The sequence below is a fragment of the Heterocephalus glaber genome, unplaced genomic scaffold (genome assembly GCF_053883595.1).
Source record: "Heterocephalus glaber isolate CG9 unplaced genomic scaffold, H.glaber_assembly_v1.0 deba00000937, whole genome shotgun sequence".
In the NCBI taxonomy this organism is placed as follows: Eukaryota; Metazoa; Chordata; class Mammalia; order Rodentia; family Bathyergidae; genus Heterocephalus; species Heterocephalus glaber.
In genome coordinates this window covers 12,838,518-12,855,876 of record NW_028258173.1, presented here as the reverse complement: position 1 = coordinate 12,855,876, position 17,359 = coordinate 12,838,518, and the positions used below count along the sequence as shown (strand labels likewise).

Genomic DNA, 17,359 nt, shown 5'->3' with positions numbered 1-17,359 from the left:
AGCACGTATGAGGCCACTGGTTCCATCTCCAGGGTATGTACTTGTGCGTGCTTGTGGGCACGCATACACACACACACACACACACACACACACACACACAAGCTTCACCAATCTGTGCAGGTGTAAATGGCTAATCAAACCATTGCACTGAAGCAACATAAGCCATTTTTATTTACAAAGGGGTTCAGGATTATGCACTGGTCTGAACAACATTTAAGTAAAGGCCTTTCCACAATAATTTAGAGTAACAGAGTTGTACATGATAACAGTGAATTCCAGGAACTGCATAGAACCAAAGCATTAACCAAATAGGAACTCAGAGAAGATTATGCAAAAGAAACATCTTTTTAAGTAAAAAGAGGTGACTAGTATCTTCGTTATAAGTTAGTATATTAAATGTGTTTCTTAATTAAAGTATAAGAAGAACTTTGGATCAGGCTTGAACGGCTCCTTACCAAATTTTCAGGAGAAGGAGAATAGAGAAAAAAAATCAAATGATGTTTGGGATTAGGTTCTGTTTCCTACTCTGGCTTTGCCAGGACCGTGCTCACATCACTTGCCAAGCAGAACTCCAGGAGGAAAGTAGCTGATTCCTGGCACCCTGAACTGTATGTTCTGGAATCACTACAATCCCCTTGCCTATCTGAGGTCACTCCTGGCCTTGGCCTTAGAAAACACCATGCACCCCTTCCCATTGCTTTGGGAACCCCCACTCCCCACCCCATCTGAGTTCTCTGCAATGCAATGCAATTTCAGGAGCAGCTAGACAGGGGGAAGATGTTCTGGGCCTGTAAAACCCAGGAGGGAAGAAGCCAGGGGGTGGCCTGGGCTAGGCTGATGGGTCCTGTGGATGCAGCAGGGGAAGGGCGGGTCAGATAGACTGTGGCCATGGACTGGAGCACCAGCCTGAAGAGTTATGATCTTACAAAGGCACTACCGGTAACCTCTGAGGGCTTCTGAACACACATATTGGAAAACCACAATGAGATCCCACCTCTTGCTCACTAGGATGGCTACCATAAAAAAGACAGTAAATGCTGTTAAGGAGACGGAGACCACAGGTGCCTGTACACCACCGGTGGGAATGTAAAGTGGGGCAGGGCTTTGGAAAGCTCCCTGGCAGTGTCTCAAAAGTTAAACACAGTACTATCATAAAACCCAGAAATTCCACTCCTGTATATATGCCCATGAGAAATCCAAACTTCCGTTCACAAAAAAGACTTGTATATGAATGTTCATAGCAACATTGCTCATTACGGTCAAAAACTGGGACAACTCAAAATATCAGCTAATGAATGAATAAAGTGTGGCATATCTTTATAATAGAATATTATTTGGCAATAAAAAGGAATAAAGGACCGACACTTGCTACAATATGAATGAACCTTGAGAACATGGTGAGAAAAGCTAGACACCAAAGTCTACATATTATCTAAATCCACTGACATGAAATGTCCAGAAGAGATAAATCTATTGAGACAGAAAGTAGATGAAGAGTTGCCTAGGGATGGGGGATACAGGGTGATAGTTAAGAGGTACAGGGTTTCTTTTTTGGGGGTAATGAAAATGTTCTAAAATTAATTGTGATATTGGTTACACAATTCCATGAATATACTAAAAGCTATTGAATTCTGTACTTTAGATGGGTGAATTCTAGGCCATGTTATTTGTAGCTCAATACCCTCTCCAATTTTTTTTAAAGAAAAGATTGTGTTTTGAGAATATTTACCCAGCACATTCAGTCTGGGGACATGGCTCCAGATACCAATCTGTGTGTGGTGTAACTCTTGCTGAGTTAAAGGGCTGTGGCCCTTTCAGACCTGATTCCTGTCTGAAATGAACGCTTCATCCTATCCGGTGATGAACGCTTCTCCTGCTGTAACATTCCAGCGTGCCAAGGCTTCCTTGACTCACTTCCTTCCTCTGAAAGTACGGAGCAGTCCTTGTGGCAGAAAGAGCAAGGAGAGGCCTGAGCAGGAGCCTTGGAGGAGCACTTCCACCTGTCCTCCAGAGTTCTGGGTTAAGATATAAATAGCCCAGAAAGGAAGAAAGGCTTGAACATTTTCCGCTGCCTTTGAACTTTCTGGAATACCTAACATAGAGCTAGATGGCACTGGATTCTAACAAGAGAAGGACAAAGGATAATGGCGAGGGCAGGCGGACGGTGACAAATCCCACTTATTTGACAGCTGTGCCTCTGGCCTTGCACCTCTGCCAAGCCATCTGAAATTAATAGAGGGATCCTGTTCACAGATCTTCACAGACTTCAATGAAGGTCCTCAAATGCTTAATGTGAGCTCCTCCCATTTCCTATCATCCAAGTCTCAGATATTCCCGCCAGTGACACGGATCTGTGTTGTGAGGAGAGCAGGAAGACTTGTCCCAGGTCTACCTGTCACCATTCCACAGTCCTGTTTCTGTCCCAGGTGTCACATGCAGCCTTTAAAAAAAAAAATGGACTATTTTTCGATATTATTTTGTAATGTAAAAGTGATGGTGTAGCAAATTTGCAAAGTCCAGAAAATACAGAGAAAGAAAAAAAATCACCAATGATTCTAAAACTCAGGTTTTTTGCTCCTCTCATAGTTGAGCATAGTTTCTTCTAGTCTTTTTTTCTATATAGGAATGAAGTTTTGCTATGGCTTTTAGACCTGTTTTAGACTTGACATGTATTTTTGTAAATCGTGGTCAGCTGTCATTTCACTGAAATTGGCTGTACTTCTTCCATAGCTGGAATAGAAAGGCTTGTTATCAATCCAAGGCCAGTGACATTCCCAGCTGGAATGAGAAGAAAGTCCCATAATTCTCAGTGATTCTCACCTTGACACTCAAAACAGAACCCGTCAAACTTTAGGCAACTCAGGGGGAAATGGCTTTTTTTTTGTTGTTTTTTGTGTTTTTTGGTACCAGGGATCAAACTCTGGTCCTTGCGCTTGTGAGGCAGGCGCCAGAGCCACTGAGCTAAATCCCCGGCCTGGGAAATGGTTTTGAAAACTGGTTTTTTCACTAATGTCCCAAAAGCTACTTTTCAGGGCTGGGGATATAGCTCAGCAGTACAGTGTGTGCTTAGCATGCATGAGGCCCTGGGTTCAATTCTCAGTCACACACACACACACACACACACACACACACACACACACACTTTCCAGTTTCCCAAAACAGAACAGAGATAAAGCTTCTGTGTCATGCACATGCCATGCAACTACAAAAGAGATCATTTTTACCACCTGTGTTACCCTTTGCAGGAAGTGGACTTGCTGTGTATAAACCAGCACTCTGTTCTATGATTGCATTGCTGTGTGATATAGGATGCTCCCTCATTTTCCATAAAAAATGGTCAGGTTTGTGATGCCCATCCCCACCCCGTCCCAAGTTCTACACTTGGTGAGACTTTTCATGGAGACTTCCACCCTTGGCTGCTCAGGACACAGACTGCTGTGCCAGCAGGAAATTAACTTTGAGCCCCGTCTGGCCAAACTCTTGAAAGGAAGCTGCCAGCAATCTTTGATACAACAGGAACGGGCATGACCCAAACACACACAGAAGGAAGGAAATTTACAGCCTCCTTAGATACTGAGCGTGAAGCAACGGGAAACTGTAACCTAACTTATCTGTACTGCAGTAGGGTGAACACACTCAGAATGTGTGTGCTGAAGACGACTCAACAAGTGACAGTGTTTCCCTATGAATGCAGGGAGGGCTTAGGAAAGTAGAAACCATGTTTTCCATTTTACAGTTTTGTTCAGAAAATAAGTTAAGGAATGAGGACATACGAGGGGACTCTGGCCTCTGGTGGACTTGTGTTTTTGACAGCTTAGAGGCCTGAAGGTTCCTGAGTGAGGAAGTGCTCATGCTGGGAAGCTTTGACTTTGAGGGGGCTGCCCTGTAGGATGAGGGGGGCCAGCGAGGGAACCCAGCTGACTGTGCTGGAGGACAGGGCAGCCTCACCTCGGCTCACTCCCATGTGACCGCTGTTAATTCTCCCCACGAAGCCCTGTGGGCTAAACATGATCATTTCATTTCACTGAAGTAAAAAAACCAAGTTCAGGAGAAGCTCAGGGGGTCATTCTAATTTGGGACTTCCTCCTAAAATTCATATGGAATCAGAAAAGACCCAGAATGGCCAAAGCAATCTTGGGCACAAATAGCAAAGCTGGAGGTATCACAATACCAGATTTCAAGTTATATTACAAAGCTATAGTACAAAATAACATGGTACCAACCCAAAAAACAGATGTAGAGTGGTGGACTGGAACAGAAGCACAGAAGCAGCCGTACACGCCTACCACCATCTCCTTTTTGACAAAGGGGCCAAAAACATAGAGAAAAGGCAGGCTGTTTAGCAAATGGTGATGAGAGAAGTGGATATTCACTTGCAAAAGACTGAAATGGTCCCTATCTCTTATCCTGTACTCAAATCAAATCAAAATGGATCAGAGACCTAGATATAAACTGCTGGACAATGACACAGGGGAAACACTTGAAGCCATAGGCTTTCTGAATGGAGTGCTAATAGCTCAGGAAATAATACTAAGAATCAACAAATGCAAACGAAATAATCAGCACAATGAAAAGACAACCTATGGAATGGAGGAAAATTTTTTGCTAACTACTTTTCTGATGGAGAAGTAATACCTTGAATATAGTGAATAAAGAATGCAAAAAAAATTCACCCCCCTAAAACAAATGATCCAATCCAAAACTGGGCAAATGAAATCAGTAGACACTTCTAAACAGAAAAAGTACAAATGACCAATAAGTACATTTAAAAAGTTCATCATCTTTAGCCATTAGGGAAATGCAAATTAAAACTACTCTGAGATTCTGTCTTATCCCAGCCAGAACAGTTATCATCAAGAACATGAAGAGCAACAAATGCTGGTGAGGATATGAGGGGAAATGAATTTTTCTACATTTTCAGTAGGAAATTAAACTAGAACAACCACTATGAAAATCAGTATGGAGATTCCTGAAAAAGCTAAACACAGAAATTGCTTTTGAGCCAGGAATACCACTCCTGGGTATATTCTCGAAAGAACTGAAAACATTGTACTATAGTGATAGATGCAGACTCGTGAAATATGCCTTAAAGTATTGTCTCACAGAACTTTTTAATGGTCTCAGCGACTGAGATTTTCAAGTCCTGAAATCTGGGCCTGGGAGTACAGATCAGTGGTACAGCATGTACTTAGCATTTGTGATGTTCTGGGTTTGATCCTGAGCAACACAGATCCATAAGCGTGCATGCACACAGAGAGACAGGGAGAAGGAGAGGGAGAGAGAGAGGAGAAATCAAAAGGCTGTGTATATAAGTGAGATGAAGAGAAGGAAATGAGACATAGAAAATATTTATTGCACATCAAGTCCTGTGCTGGTCACTTGCACAAATGTCACCTCATTTAATGCTCAGCTGATGCTGTGGGATGCCTATTACTATTCCTTACAAATAAGGAAAGAGGCTCAAAGAGTCTAGGTCATTTGGGTGGAGCCATAGAAACCTTGAAATTCCGTGAAAGTCAAAGAATTAAGAAACTACAGTAAATAGAAGGAGCCATTTAATGATACTAAATTGGAATACAATTTATAAATACTAATCTGAATCATTAGATAATATACATTGCTCTCATGTGATGACTCCCTCTTTCCCCCCTCCAGGAAAGGATTCTTTCTCAGTCATTTTTATACTCAACAAATTTCATAAAATGTCATTATCTGTTATTTCAATCTAACAAATTCAAACTGCTCTAATTCTTAACTACATATGTATTAAATAGTGTTAAATCAGTCAAGTCCAATACCCTAGGATCGTTCAAGTAGAGGAATTTCTTTGTAATATAATAAAACACATAAAACACATTCTTTACAGTGGATTATCTTTTTCCTAGCCATGCAGACACACCAAGTCAAAACTTGCTTATAATTATTACATCTACTTCATACTAAACAACCGCAAAAAAGCGTAAGGGGTAAATACTTTTCAACTTTAGACACATGAGATCTCCTACGCAGATACCGTACATGCCTCAGCCCATTTGCTAACAGAGGCTTCTGGAGGCTGCAACGAAGCCCACACTCTCCTGGAGGACCCACAGCCTGACAGAATTTTAATCAGCCACCATGGAAACTTCACTGTTACGACAACAAAGTGTGCGTGGCACTTCAGGTTTTCAGTCCAGTTAGAAACAAGCTGAGGAAAGAGGTGCCTGGACATGCGGTTTGGGGTGTCAGTCTGTGGTTGAAGCTCACCTGTTGGGTTTGCAGGAATATCCAGGAGGGTCTTCAACAGCTTCATGTCCTTAATGTTGTGGATATAGATGGACTCTTCCAGGCAAACCAGCAACCTCTGTAATCACAAAGACTCTTCAGCCCCTGCATGGACTCCATGACAAGGGACCCAAACTGCTGTCTTTCACTGAGTGCTAACCTGAGCCCATGCCCAAAGGAGAAGGGGTTTTGATGATGTTGTTTGAAGGCTGTGTTTATTTATGGGCATGAACACACATGTGACTGTCCACTTGAACAGAAGCTTCAAACAAGAGATCTTAAGAAATTTTATGTAGAAATGAGACCTGCCAACTAACTTCTGTCTCTGTCTCTCTGTGTCTCTGTCTTTCTCTCCCCTCTCTCTTTTCCCCTTTCTTTCCAGCACTTCCCTCTCTTAGAATTGGGATTCCTGAACACTTGATCACATTTGCTTTTTCATTTAAGATCATTTGGGTTCACCTCTTTGGTTCTTATTTCTACCTGACAAGTTGCCTTTCAATGCTGGTAACAAAGGTCTCCCTCAGACAAATGTGGGTTTCTTTGCAGTTTCTGTATCATCACATCTCACATTTTACCCTTCTCCAAATACAGGTTGAACCTCCCTGATCCAAACTTTCAAAATTATCTGGCTAAATTTGAGCATCAGCACTTAAAAATTTTCAGATTTTGGATTTTTAGATTAGCAATGTTCAACCAGCAAACTCTATTTGAATATTCTAAAATCTAACAAACTCTAAAATCTGATCTACTTAAAATTTTTCAGATTTTGGATTTTCAGATTAGGAATGCTCAACCAGAAAAGTCTACACAAATATTCCAAAATCTGAAAAACTCTAAAAGCTGATCTATTTTTGGTCCCAAGCATTTTTAAGATAAGGGATAATTAGCCTTTTGTTACCAGATTTCCCTTCATTCCAAACTCTCCTCCAGATCCACTATTGTGCCACTCCTTACACCCCTGGTAAAGGGAGCTGGTGGATCCCTCGTATAGATGCCATGAAAGTCAAAGGGCCAGTCCCCACCCAGCTCCTCTCTCGGGCCCTCTTCCACCCAAGTGCCATCAGTTCCTTCTCTTCCTCCTTCTCTGGGAGCCTGCCAGGTGCAGAGTCTCTTGCCAAGGTGGTGCTCTGTGTTTTTAGGAATGGAAGGCAGAGCCCAGCCCAAGCCCAGGGCAGGCACCAGAGAGGAGGTGCTGGGAAGGCAATGGTGGTTGGACCTCACTTTCCACATCCTGAGCAGCTGCCCGCAGCCCAGCACATGCCTGACTAGGCTCCCTCGGGGTAGTGCTTCTCAGGGTTGGATGAGCACCAGAACCACCCAGGAGCCAAGTCCTGGACTCCTCCAGAGATTCCAGCTGGGGCCATCTTTAACCAAGCACTCAGATGAGTATGATGAACACAAGGCTGAGGATCCAGTGCTCTTGGGCCAGATCTCCTGAAGCTCAGGAACACCAGTTACAAGAGAAGTACTTGAAAATATCACAAAGGTGGCAGCCTCTCCTCCAGGGAGTTTGTTTCTACTAAGACTCCTCAGATTCAGAAAAATGGAGACCATCAACTGTAACTAGGTAGAAAAATAAAATTTAGATGCTTTTCTATTTTAATAAGCCTCTCTTCCACAGGTCTGAGACTGGATGCTTAGAGGTTAAAACAAAGTCCTAATAGAGCCTCAAAGTTGATGACAAATATCAGTTTCTCTGTGAAGTATATATTCTCTAATAGTTTGGACAGTTTTCTTCAGTGCTTGTTTCTGCTCTGAGGTTGCTACATCCTCCTGTGTCCCCTCCCAGCTCTGCATCCGATCCCCACAACAGCAGGGCCCCACATGAACCTCCAGGCTCTGCTGATCTGATCTACATCATTTTCCATCCATGCTAATAGTGCCATCCGCTCTGTGGTCCCACTCTGCTGAATTTCTGGTCATCCCCACACTGGGTGCAGACAAGAATTAAAAGGGAGGGAAAGAGAAAACAAGCACTGGAAGGGAACAAGGGGGCACTTTGTCTTGGTCCACGTGAAAGGATGCTTCTAGAATGAGCAAAACTTGTTAATTGTCTTCTGCTGTCTGCCTGCCTGTCTGTCTGTCTGTCTGTTGGTCTGTCTATCTATCTGTCTGTCTGTCTCTCTGTCTGTCTGTCTATCTATCTATCCATCCATCCATGGTACTGGGGATTGAACCAGGGCCTTCACACTGAACTACTTCCCCAGCTCTTTTTCAGTTTGAGACAAGGTCTTGCTAAGTTGCCCAAGCAAGACTCAAACTTTCCATCCTCCTGCCTCAGCCTCCCAGGGTGCTGGGATGAGAGATTTGTGCGACCATGCCCCTCAGTAATTGTTTCCTTAATCAGTTTGCAGCAGAACCATGACCTTGCCTTTAACTCAGCCCATTCTTGGTCACCTTGACTTTCATCCTTTCTTAGTTTTGTAAGTAGTATTCCTGTAGCAATTAAAATTTGTCGAGTCTGCTGCAGACCACCATAGATTCAGCCTCAATGGCATCGATCCAACCAAACTGTAGTTGGATAACCAAAAGCAAGGGCCAAAGAACTGTAAAATTTTATATAATTTAAATACATTTGCTTTATTGTCTTTATCCCATAAGATACACTTCACAATTAAATACAAGAAGTATAGCATCAAATAAAAATGGAAGCTATCACAATTTCTAAAGATTTTTCCTTTCTGTATACTTAGCAGAAAATAGAGATTTGTTTCCTTATAATTCCTTATACAACTCTGTAATTTTTTTCCTGTTTTAAGAAGGAACCACATGCAGCAGGCTGGCCACTGCAGACAGGTCATGCATGCTTGGCCCTTCCACTTCCCTTGGCCTGTAGCTCTGCAGCACTGTGGACCCCTAGCCATCACAGAGGGGCTATGGCAGTGAGGAGCTCTAAACCCAAACTGAAATGTTTCAGAAGAGCAAACCCCAAACACTTGTCAGACCAGCCTTGAGTCATCTTAGCTTGGGTGTCAATTGCTGAAAAGTGCTGAGGGTGTTCTCCCAAAGATGGGGCATGAGAACCTCAGGTTAATGAGTGTCCTACTGAGTGGCAGCTGGCACTCAAGGATAACAGACTGGCACACTTGAAGAGTCTTTCCCTGTCCCATTTGCTGATGAAAATACCAGACAGGAACAGAGAAAGCATACAAGTAAACACAATAGATATTATTAGATATTATTCCATCAGATTTTTTTTGGGGGGGGGGTACTGAGGATCGAACTCAGGACCTTGAGCTTGCAAGGGAGGCAGTGGAACCACTGAGCTAAGTCCCTGGCCCTCCAACAGATATTGTTAAAGAACATTTGACCAAACAGTCTTAAAAAAATAATTAAGTGTGAGAAAAAGACATTTAACCTATATATACTGGCCACTATTGTGTGCAAAACTAAAAAGTTCTCCAACAAAAGTTAACATGCTACTAACAGAGCTCAGAGAAAGGGCTTGAGCCAAGAATTCTGCTTAAAAGCCTTCATGTAGCATACTCTCAAACCGCCTTTCCCTTTCCTGACAAGAACCCAGACTTCTTTTCTTCCTTATGCCTGCTACTGCTCCCTGAAAAGTCCCCACGCTTTGTTTCTCAGGCCGTTTTTCTACCACCCTACTTTCTAGGGACTTAAGTGGACTCTCTAAACAGCTGATTGACTCAAAGCAGCAATCTCTTGCTTCACTGAAATTTAAGAAAGCATTTTATTTGTTTCACTGTTAAAAAAAAATAGTACTTAATAGCTTAGGTACAAAGAAAAAAAAGCATCCTTAGTGAGTGCAACCACCTCCACTTTCCTGGGAATACGTAACTGAACAGGGAGCCCTGGATGCTCACACAAAAGGTCTCTTTCTTTATTTATGTAATAGTCAGGAAACAGACACTGCTGAGCACTTTTCCACCCAGTCTTGAAGTACTGAGCAAAACTGCCATGGACTGTGCTCTCATAGGATGTCAAATTCAGTAACTGTAGATGTTACTGATCTGCTGATATCTCAAATGCTTATTTCACAAGAGCTCATATTTTTAAAGATAATATGTTGCATATATTGCATATTTGAGATAAGAATAATCCTTCCTTCAACAAAGAAAATGGTACAAGAAAACATCTTTAGGGGTTAGTTGGAAAAAAGGAAAGTGAAAGCATAAGACCTTACAGCTGACCTGCCAGGAAAAGCCCATATAGACAGCAGAAGGGCCATTTTCCCACCTGCCTCAGAACTAACCACGAGGGCCACCCTCCACCCTCGAGTGCCTCATTTTCAAAGGCAGAACCAGCTGCTGCAATAAATGCCACTGTCTAGACCAAGGTCAGAAGACTCATTCCTCTGGTTTCACATTCATGATGAGTCTATAGCTTGCATGTGTCTCTGCTGGCCAGTGCTGAACCACTGGTGGTACATGCATGACTGTTCCATTGGATGACATGGGACAGTCACGCATGTATCATTGGTGGTACAAACCGGTGGATGGGAACATGCTAAGGTGACCCTGCTGAGGCTCAAGGGACAGACCTGAGCCAGCACCCAGGGACACAGAGTACACGCCTGAAACTGGAGAAAAATGAGGACTGAAGGACCAGGGAAAATTCACCACTGAAAAATGAACAACATGGAGTGGATGCTGTCTACACTACATCTATGGTACCAGACATGCAAGTTGAAATCATCATTGGCATTTGATGCTATTTATTTATTTATTTATTTATTTATTTTTAATTTCAGTACTGAGACTTGAATCCATAGAATTCACAGACTCATATCCCAAACATGTTAGAATCATCACTAGCATTTGATGTTTGTTTGATTAATGAAATAATTGCAGTACTATGGATTGAACCTAGTACTTTAGAACTGAGCTGCATCCTTGGCCCTTTATTTAGTTTTTATTTTGAGACAAGAGTCTCACTAAGTAACTAAGTTGTCCAGGGTGGGCTCTAACTTGTGATCTTTGCCTCAGGCTCTCAGAGTGCTAGGATTACAGGTGTTTGTCACCACACCTGATTGATACTTGTTTTAAAGATACTCATCTTTTTTTCTTACAGTTCCAGTCAGCAGAAGCCATAAAACTTCAAGGCTTTTGCTTCCTTACCTGCCGGTTCAGCTTTATGGACAAGATGTTGCTGGAGTAGCTGTAGTTGCAGATCTCTGTGCCTTTCTTGAAGTGATACACGTTCATCTGCCGTGGTTTTGTGTGGCTGACCACCACCACCAGGCTGCTGGAGAAGAGGCGCTCCACGATGTAGACATCGGGGATTTCGTCTGGAGGGAGGGCAGCATCAAGGTTACTCCAATGGTTGCTGCAGCAGAGCTTGCTGACTGCTCCTCACCATCAGCAGACATTCACAGCGACCCCTACGCCCCCACTCCCACCAGGGAGCCTTGACTGTCTCCCTGGGCAGCACTCAAAATCCAGGAGACGCTGGTGACCAGAACCACCTGGGGTGGTGTGTGCATGATGGATCACCCCCAGACCAAGGCTTCCACTGTTCACCCTGTAAAATATATTCAGCAGGTTTGGAAATCTCAATCTATCCTTGCCCTAAGGAGACTTCAAAGCTGTGATTACTGGGTTGGGTGCTGCTGTCTTCAGAATTATTCTCGTTCTGCTAGGGGAACCACTCTGGGGAGGGAGCTCAGTAACAGTTATATCTTCGTCCCTCTCTTTCTGTGCTCCCTGGCCCTCTCTGGAATCCTTTTTCTATGAAGATAATCTGGACATTAGTATGTTGAGCAAGAAAGTACTTCCGTATTCAATACCGGCAGGACCTCTGTGTCTTTCTGAGAGCATCTTGTCATAGGCATACCTTGCCTGTGCTCGGGCAAGTCCCATAGAGAACAGCACGGAGCAGATACAGAGCAAGATTTTCACAAAAATAGTGTAATAAAAATAACACTTTACAAATAAAGTAAGAGCCCAAGATAATATTTACCAAACCACCTTCCTTCCAGGAAACCCAGAGGTTATTTTTTTCACTATTATGTATGCAGAAAGTGTTACCCTGAGAAAAATCAGTCATATTTTTAAACTGAATTATTTTTAATATTTGGCAGAAATGTGTCAACATTTTTAATATGGGCCATGTAAATAGGATAGTCTTGCTTTATTAAAGCCAATAAAATACTTTTCTGACTGAATAAATTGTATCAGCAGTCTACAGTGCCAATATAATGGCAAAAAGAAATCATGAGTGATCTTTTGGTTGGAGAATCATAAAAAATGATGACTGTGTACTAAGTATATGGAAAAGTATCAATAATATGATTTCAGACAAAGGATTTCTTAACATAACAAAGGAAATGTTCCCTAAATTATCGCCAAAGTTTAAGAAGAACGTCATTGTGGTTTTTAAGCAGATGGAGACGATTTATATTTAAACCTGAAAAATACTGACTCCTTAATTTTCATGGTTGAGGGAAGGAAAATCAGAAAGATCAAGATTAAAGACCAGAGAAAGCAGTCGGTGTCTCGGAGATTTCCTGCATGCGGGTGGGGGCATGCGCACACACACACACACACACACACACACACACACACAAAGCACACTTACTATTCCCATGGACTTGGTCCAGTTGCTCCACAGAACTCAAAGAAAACAGCTTGTAACCAGCTTTGGTTCCAATTGCTAGGGATCTGTGGAAGATAAGGACACCATGGGAATGACAACAGGTACTGTATTCTAACCACAGACGTCTAAAAATAGGTATCTCTTTCCCCCTAGTCTTATACAGTGCACATAAACAATCCCAAGGAGCTTAGATCCTTGATAACTTCTTAAGTATGGAAGCATGCCTTGGCAGATACAGTAAAAGGAAAAAACAAATAAGAAAAGAAAAGGACAGAAATTGCATGGCTGTGGAATTAAGCAAGATATCAAACATACCAGAGGTCGTGTTTTCCCTCCTGGGCAGGTATAGGAAAATGGAATGTTTAAGAATATTCATAATAGCTCCATCCACAACACCATTAAGTGTCTGAGAAGCACTTTACCAAGAGGTAAATTATTTCTTCTTTTCTTAATGATTATTTATTTTTTATTTTAAAAAAGGAAACACACATATTCATAGTAGGCATAGTAGGTAATTTGTGGGCAAAAATTTAAAAGATGTTTCCTTTTATTTGTTTCCAAGAAAATATCACAGATAGTTTATAGATTTCATAAACTCAATTGGGAAGTTTAATTGGATTCTTTTCAAGCTCTCTCATTCACAGCTAAGGTTGAAGCTTTGCTGTATGCTATTATCACAACCAACACATAAGATAAAAACTAGGTATTTACTTGGGTCAATGTGGGCTACAAAGCAAAACAAAACAAACTCATTTTCCTTAGTTTTTCCCTTTTAAAAGAGGCAAGGTATGAATCCGATTTTTCTTGGCCTTGTGATGAAAGTAAACTTGTCAACTTTGTTTAGTGCCTGGGAATCCCCTCCCAGCTCTCTCTGGCTTTTTGCTCTCAGCGCCCAAGTAATGACCAAAACTTTGCATGAAACCCGCTCCCAATAAGCTGTCTGACCCTGAGCACCTCCACCCTGGGAAAATGGGATTTCAGAGTTGACATGGACCTTAAAATGGTTTGGTCTAACTTCCTCACTTACAGCAAATATATGCAAAGGTGAGCTTCGTTCTTCCCAGGGAAGCATATACTAAAATAAGTAACTTACAAGCCTGGATGCCAAGGCTCTGGTTTCACCAACCTAAAAGGAGACAACTATATGATTTTTCCCTAGAATTCTTTTCAACCCAAATATTTGTTCTTTCCCGAGACAGGGACAGGAAGCTACAGTCAACTGGTTTGTCTCTCAGCTTTCCAACCTGCTGAAAAGCTAAACCAGTGTGGACAGATTTGCATAACAGTAATAGTGCAGTTAGAAGTAGGGTTTGGTGTACAGAACCTCAGACAAACAGCAACCAAATAAGCCAGGGGCATCTTATTACTTTAAAATATACTCTGTAGTGATCACTGTTTTAAATTTTTCTTCACATGAGCTTTTTCACATATAAAGAAACATTTAATTGCAAACAGGTTTGTAAAGCTTGCAAGCAGGGACAGAAGTTATTTGCTTTTTTTGCTTTGGGTGTTCTTTTTTTTCTTTTTTTGAGAGCCGGTGAGGTTATGTTGCCCAGACTGGTCTCAGTGGGTTCAAGTGCTTTTCCTGCCTCAGCCTCCAGAGTAGCAGCAACTACAGTCACATGCCAGCATGGCTGGCCCAGAAGAAATATATATATCTGAGTGATATCCGAGTGATCACTCTCATGTTTTCAATGATTGCTCAAGGGACACAAAAGACTCAGAATCAAGGGATTCAGATTTATACCTTATTTTACCCATCAGACTTTTCTATAGAAACAAAATTTTTATGGCTCAGGGGAATGAAATTTGGGACAAATGCGTATCACTAATCACAATTTAAAATGTACCCAAGCTGTCTGTCATAGCAGCAGGAACAAAATATGAATATAGAGCTCTGGCAAAGATCAGTTGCTAAGCATAGAGAAAAAATGTAGGACATTGGTAAAGATTAGTTCTCTTTACTAATCTTCTCCAGAAATATAAACTGGACCCCAAACTCAGCCTACATTTACCAAAAAAGACACAAATTCACCTAAAAGCATTCGATAAGGGGCCTGACTTATTTTGAAATCCAATGTCATACCTTCTGCAGCTCAAAGCAACTGACTGTGACAAGAATTTTATTTATAGGTGAGAGAGCTGCCCAACAGAGCCTTCATCCAAGAAAACAGAACTGACTGTAGGGACTAAGGAAATTCACTTTCAAAGCACAGTTTTGAAAATAACATTCTTATCCAATTGCTAAAGGAAGCTGGTCTATTATTTTATAACTAGAATTTTTAAAAAATCATTTTTTCCAAATCTAATAATGTCACAAAGAAGAATTTAGAATATTTACTACTTATTAGCAAACTAATTCATCTCTTTAACCTGTGTTCAATTGGGAAGGAAAACATCATGCAGGCATTTCAACAGATACATCCTCTTGCAAAATGTTTCTTACAAAACTGCTGAATTTTATCTGTACTATCATGTGAGTGTCACCTAAAAGCAGATGCTAAACACAATTTAGCAGGTTGTACTACTAAATTTTTGCCCAGCCTTCGGGAAAAAAAGACATGGAAAACATCAAAGGGCGTTACACATAACATTTTGTGGATATTATATGTATATGAGTATTGGGAGATGTTGTAATATATACTTTTTATTGTGGGTAGTGGTTAAAAAACACACACAAAGCTTAAAAGTCACTCATACAACCAAGCTACTGAGATACTGGATTACATATAGTTGGTTGGTTTTTTTTTTTCCCAAACAAAGGCATACTGTTCAGTGTTTTTAAATAGAAACACAAAGGGAATGGAAACCAGGGCTGCTTATGGTACACGAAGGCCTTAATTACACGCCCGAATGTTAATATTAGCATAGCTCAGTTCCGAGCAGTCAAGGCAAAGGCTGAATCCAGACTCCAAAGAAGGGACCCAACAGAAGCCGGCATAGCAGGAAGTGGAAAGTGGGAAGTGGTCATCCCGCCTGAGCTGCCTGATGCTCCCGGGGCACATTCCAAAGAGATTATTCCATAAGGTCCCCAGGGTTCGCTTCCATGAAAAGAGGGAAAGAAAACAGGCATTTGCTTCGAAGACAATCCTGCGGGCGCCTGGGACACAGCTTAGCAACTCCCAGCTCTTTGACCAAAGTCCAGATGTGAAAATCAAAGTGAAACATTAAAAATTCCACTCAAAAGCAACAGGGTGGAGCCCCTGCTCCCCGAAGCGAAAGCAACCTGGGCCTAGACGGGGTCCCTTGACTCCCAGAGGGAGACTAAGGGTGATAAGGTGGGTGAGTCGAAAACGCGGTGCGAGAAATCCCAAGATCTGACGTCCCAAGCGGCCAGGCCAGATGCCCGGTCTGGGCTGCTCTGGCTCCGGGACAGGCTGCCGCTCCGGCCCAGGCCCTGCCCAGATGCCACGTTGAGATGCTCAAGGACAACTGGGAAAGTTTTCAGGCACTCCCGTCTTCCTGGGCCCCAGCTACAACCCGTGGGTCAGCTCGCGACCCCCTGCCCGCCGCGCCCTCCGTTTCGGCCACGGCCCCTCCCGGCCCGGCCTCACCTTCCCCAGCGCCGGTTCCCGGCCTCCCCTGGCCTCCCATCGCCTCGCTCCCCTGGACGACGTCCTCCCTCCACCCCGGAGGCCCCAGTGGGCCGCGAGGGCGTCCGGGAGGGCTCGCACCCCGCTGCTGGGTGTTAAAGAGACCCCGCCCCGCGCGAGGCGGCCCCGGGCGCAGGCCCGCGCCTCGCCGCGAGTCTCCCACAGAACAACAGCCTCCGGGCGCGACATGCTGTCTGTCCCCCACTTCCCCGGTAGGGGCCGGCGCCGCGGCTTACGTGCAGTCTTGGTTGAAAGAGAAGCAGCAGAGCGCCACCTCGACTCCTCCCGGAGGGGCGTCAGTGGCCTCGGCCTCCATCGGGGGCTCGATCTCGGGAGCCGCAGCTCAGAGCCGGCGACAGCCACCTCAGCAGCTGGGGCGCCAGCCCCGCCCCGCCGCCTTAACCCCGCCCCTAACCCCGCCCCAACTCGTCCCTAGCCAGCACTACCCCGCCCCTAGCCCCTCCTCTATCCCCGCCCCTCCCTCTGGTTCCGCCGGCCCTAGCAGCTGACAAGGCGGGGCCTCTTCTGTCGGCCACCATTGGCCACCAGCTCATTCCGCACAGGAGAGCACCTCCCCCTTGGCCAATCCGTGCCGTCTGTGGGCGGAACCGCCCTGTTGGCAACCCGCCCCCGACTCGCGACACAGTTCCCCATTGGTGGAAAGCGCTTGAGGCCCACGCTGCAGGCCACGTGGTGGTGTTTTCATTGCCAGAGCCGCCCAGCCCGGGAGGGGAGAAGCGGAGAGCCACTGTAGCTGGCGCGGGATCTGTAGGCTGCGGTCTTGGTTCTTCGTCAGGGCCATCGCGAAGGAGACTGGCGGACGCACTCGTTCCCTCCCCACCCAATCCCTTAATGTGAGACTCTCTTGTCAGTTAAATTTACAGAATTCAGTAGAGAGCGTTAGACGCCAACGCCCCATCCTTTTGCAGAGTCCTCAAGCTGCTTGG

At 43.7% G+C, this 17,359-nt stretch overlaps 1 protein-coding gene across 2 annotated transcripts in view; it reads right to left on the bottom strand.

The window, feature by feature from the left end:
- Positions 1-16,814, bottom strand: part of Wipi1 (WD repeat domain, phosphoinositide interacting 1) — a 30,392-nt gene extending 13,578 nt beyond the window's left edge. Inside the window, exons 1-4 of one of the 2 annotated variants that reach the window (XM_004870284.3) lie at positions 16,649-16,814; positions 12,802-12,884; positions 11,343-11,512; positions 6,247-6,343 (exon numbers count right to left, since the gene is read on the bottom strand). In XM_004870284.3, the coding sequence (XP_004870341.1) occupies positions 6,247-6,343; positions 11,343-11,512; positions 12,802-12,884; positions 16,649-16,728 (430 nt within the window). In that variant the 5' untranslated portion in view covers positions 16,729-16,814. Of the gene's footprint in view, positions 1-6,246; positions 6,344-11,342; positions 11,513-12,801; positions 12,885-16,373; positions 16,516-16,648 lie in introns of those variants that run through there. The other variant, XM_087208192.1, reaches the window with a different exon arrangement.
- Positions 16,815-17,359: the final 545 nt, after the last annotated feature.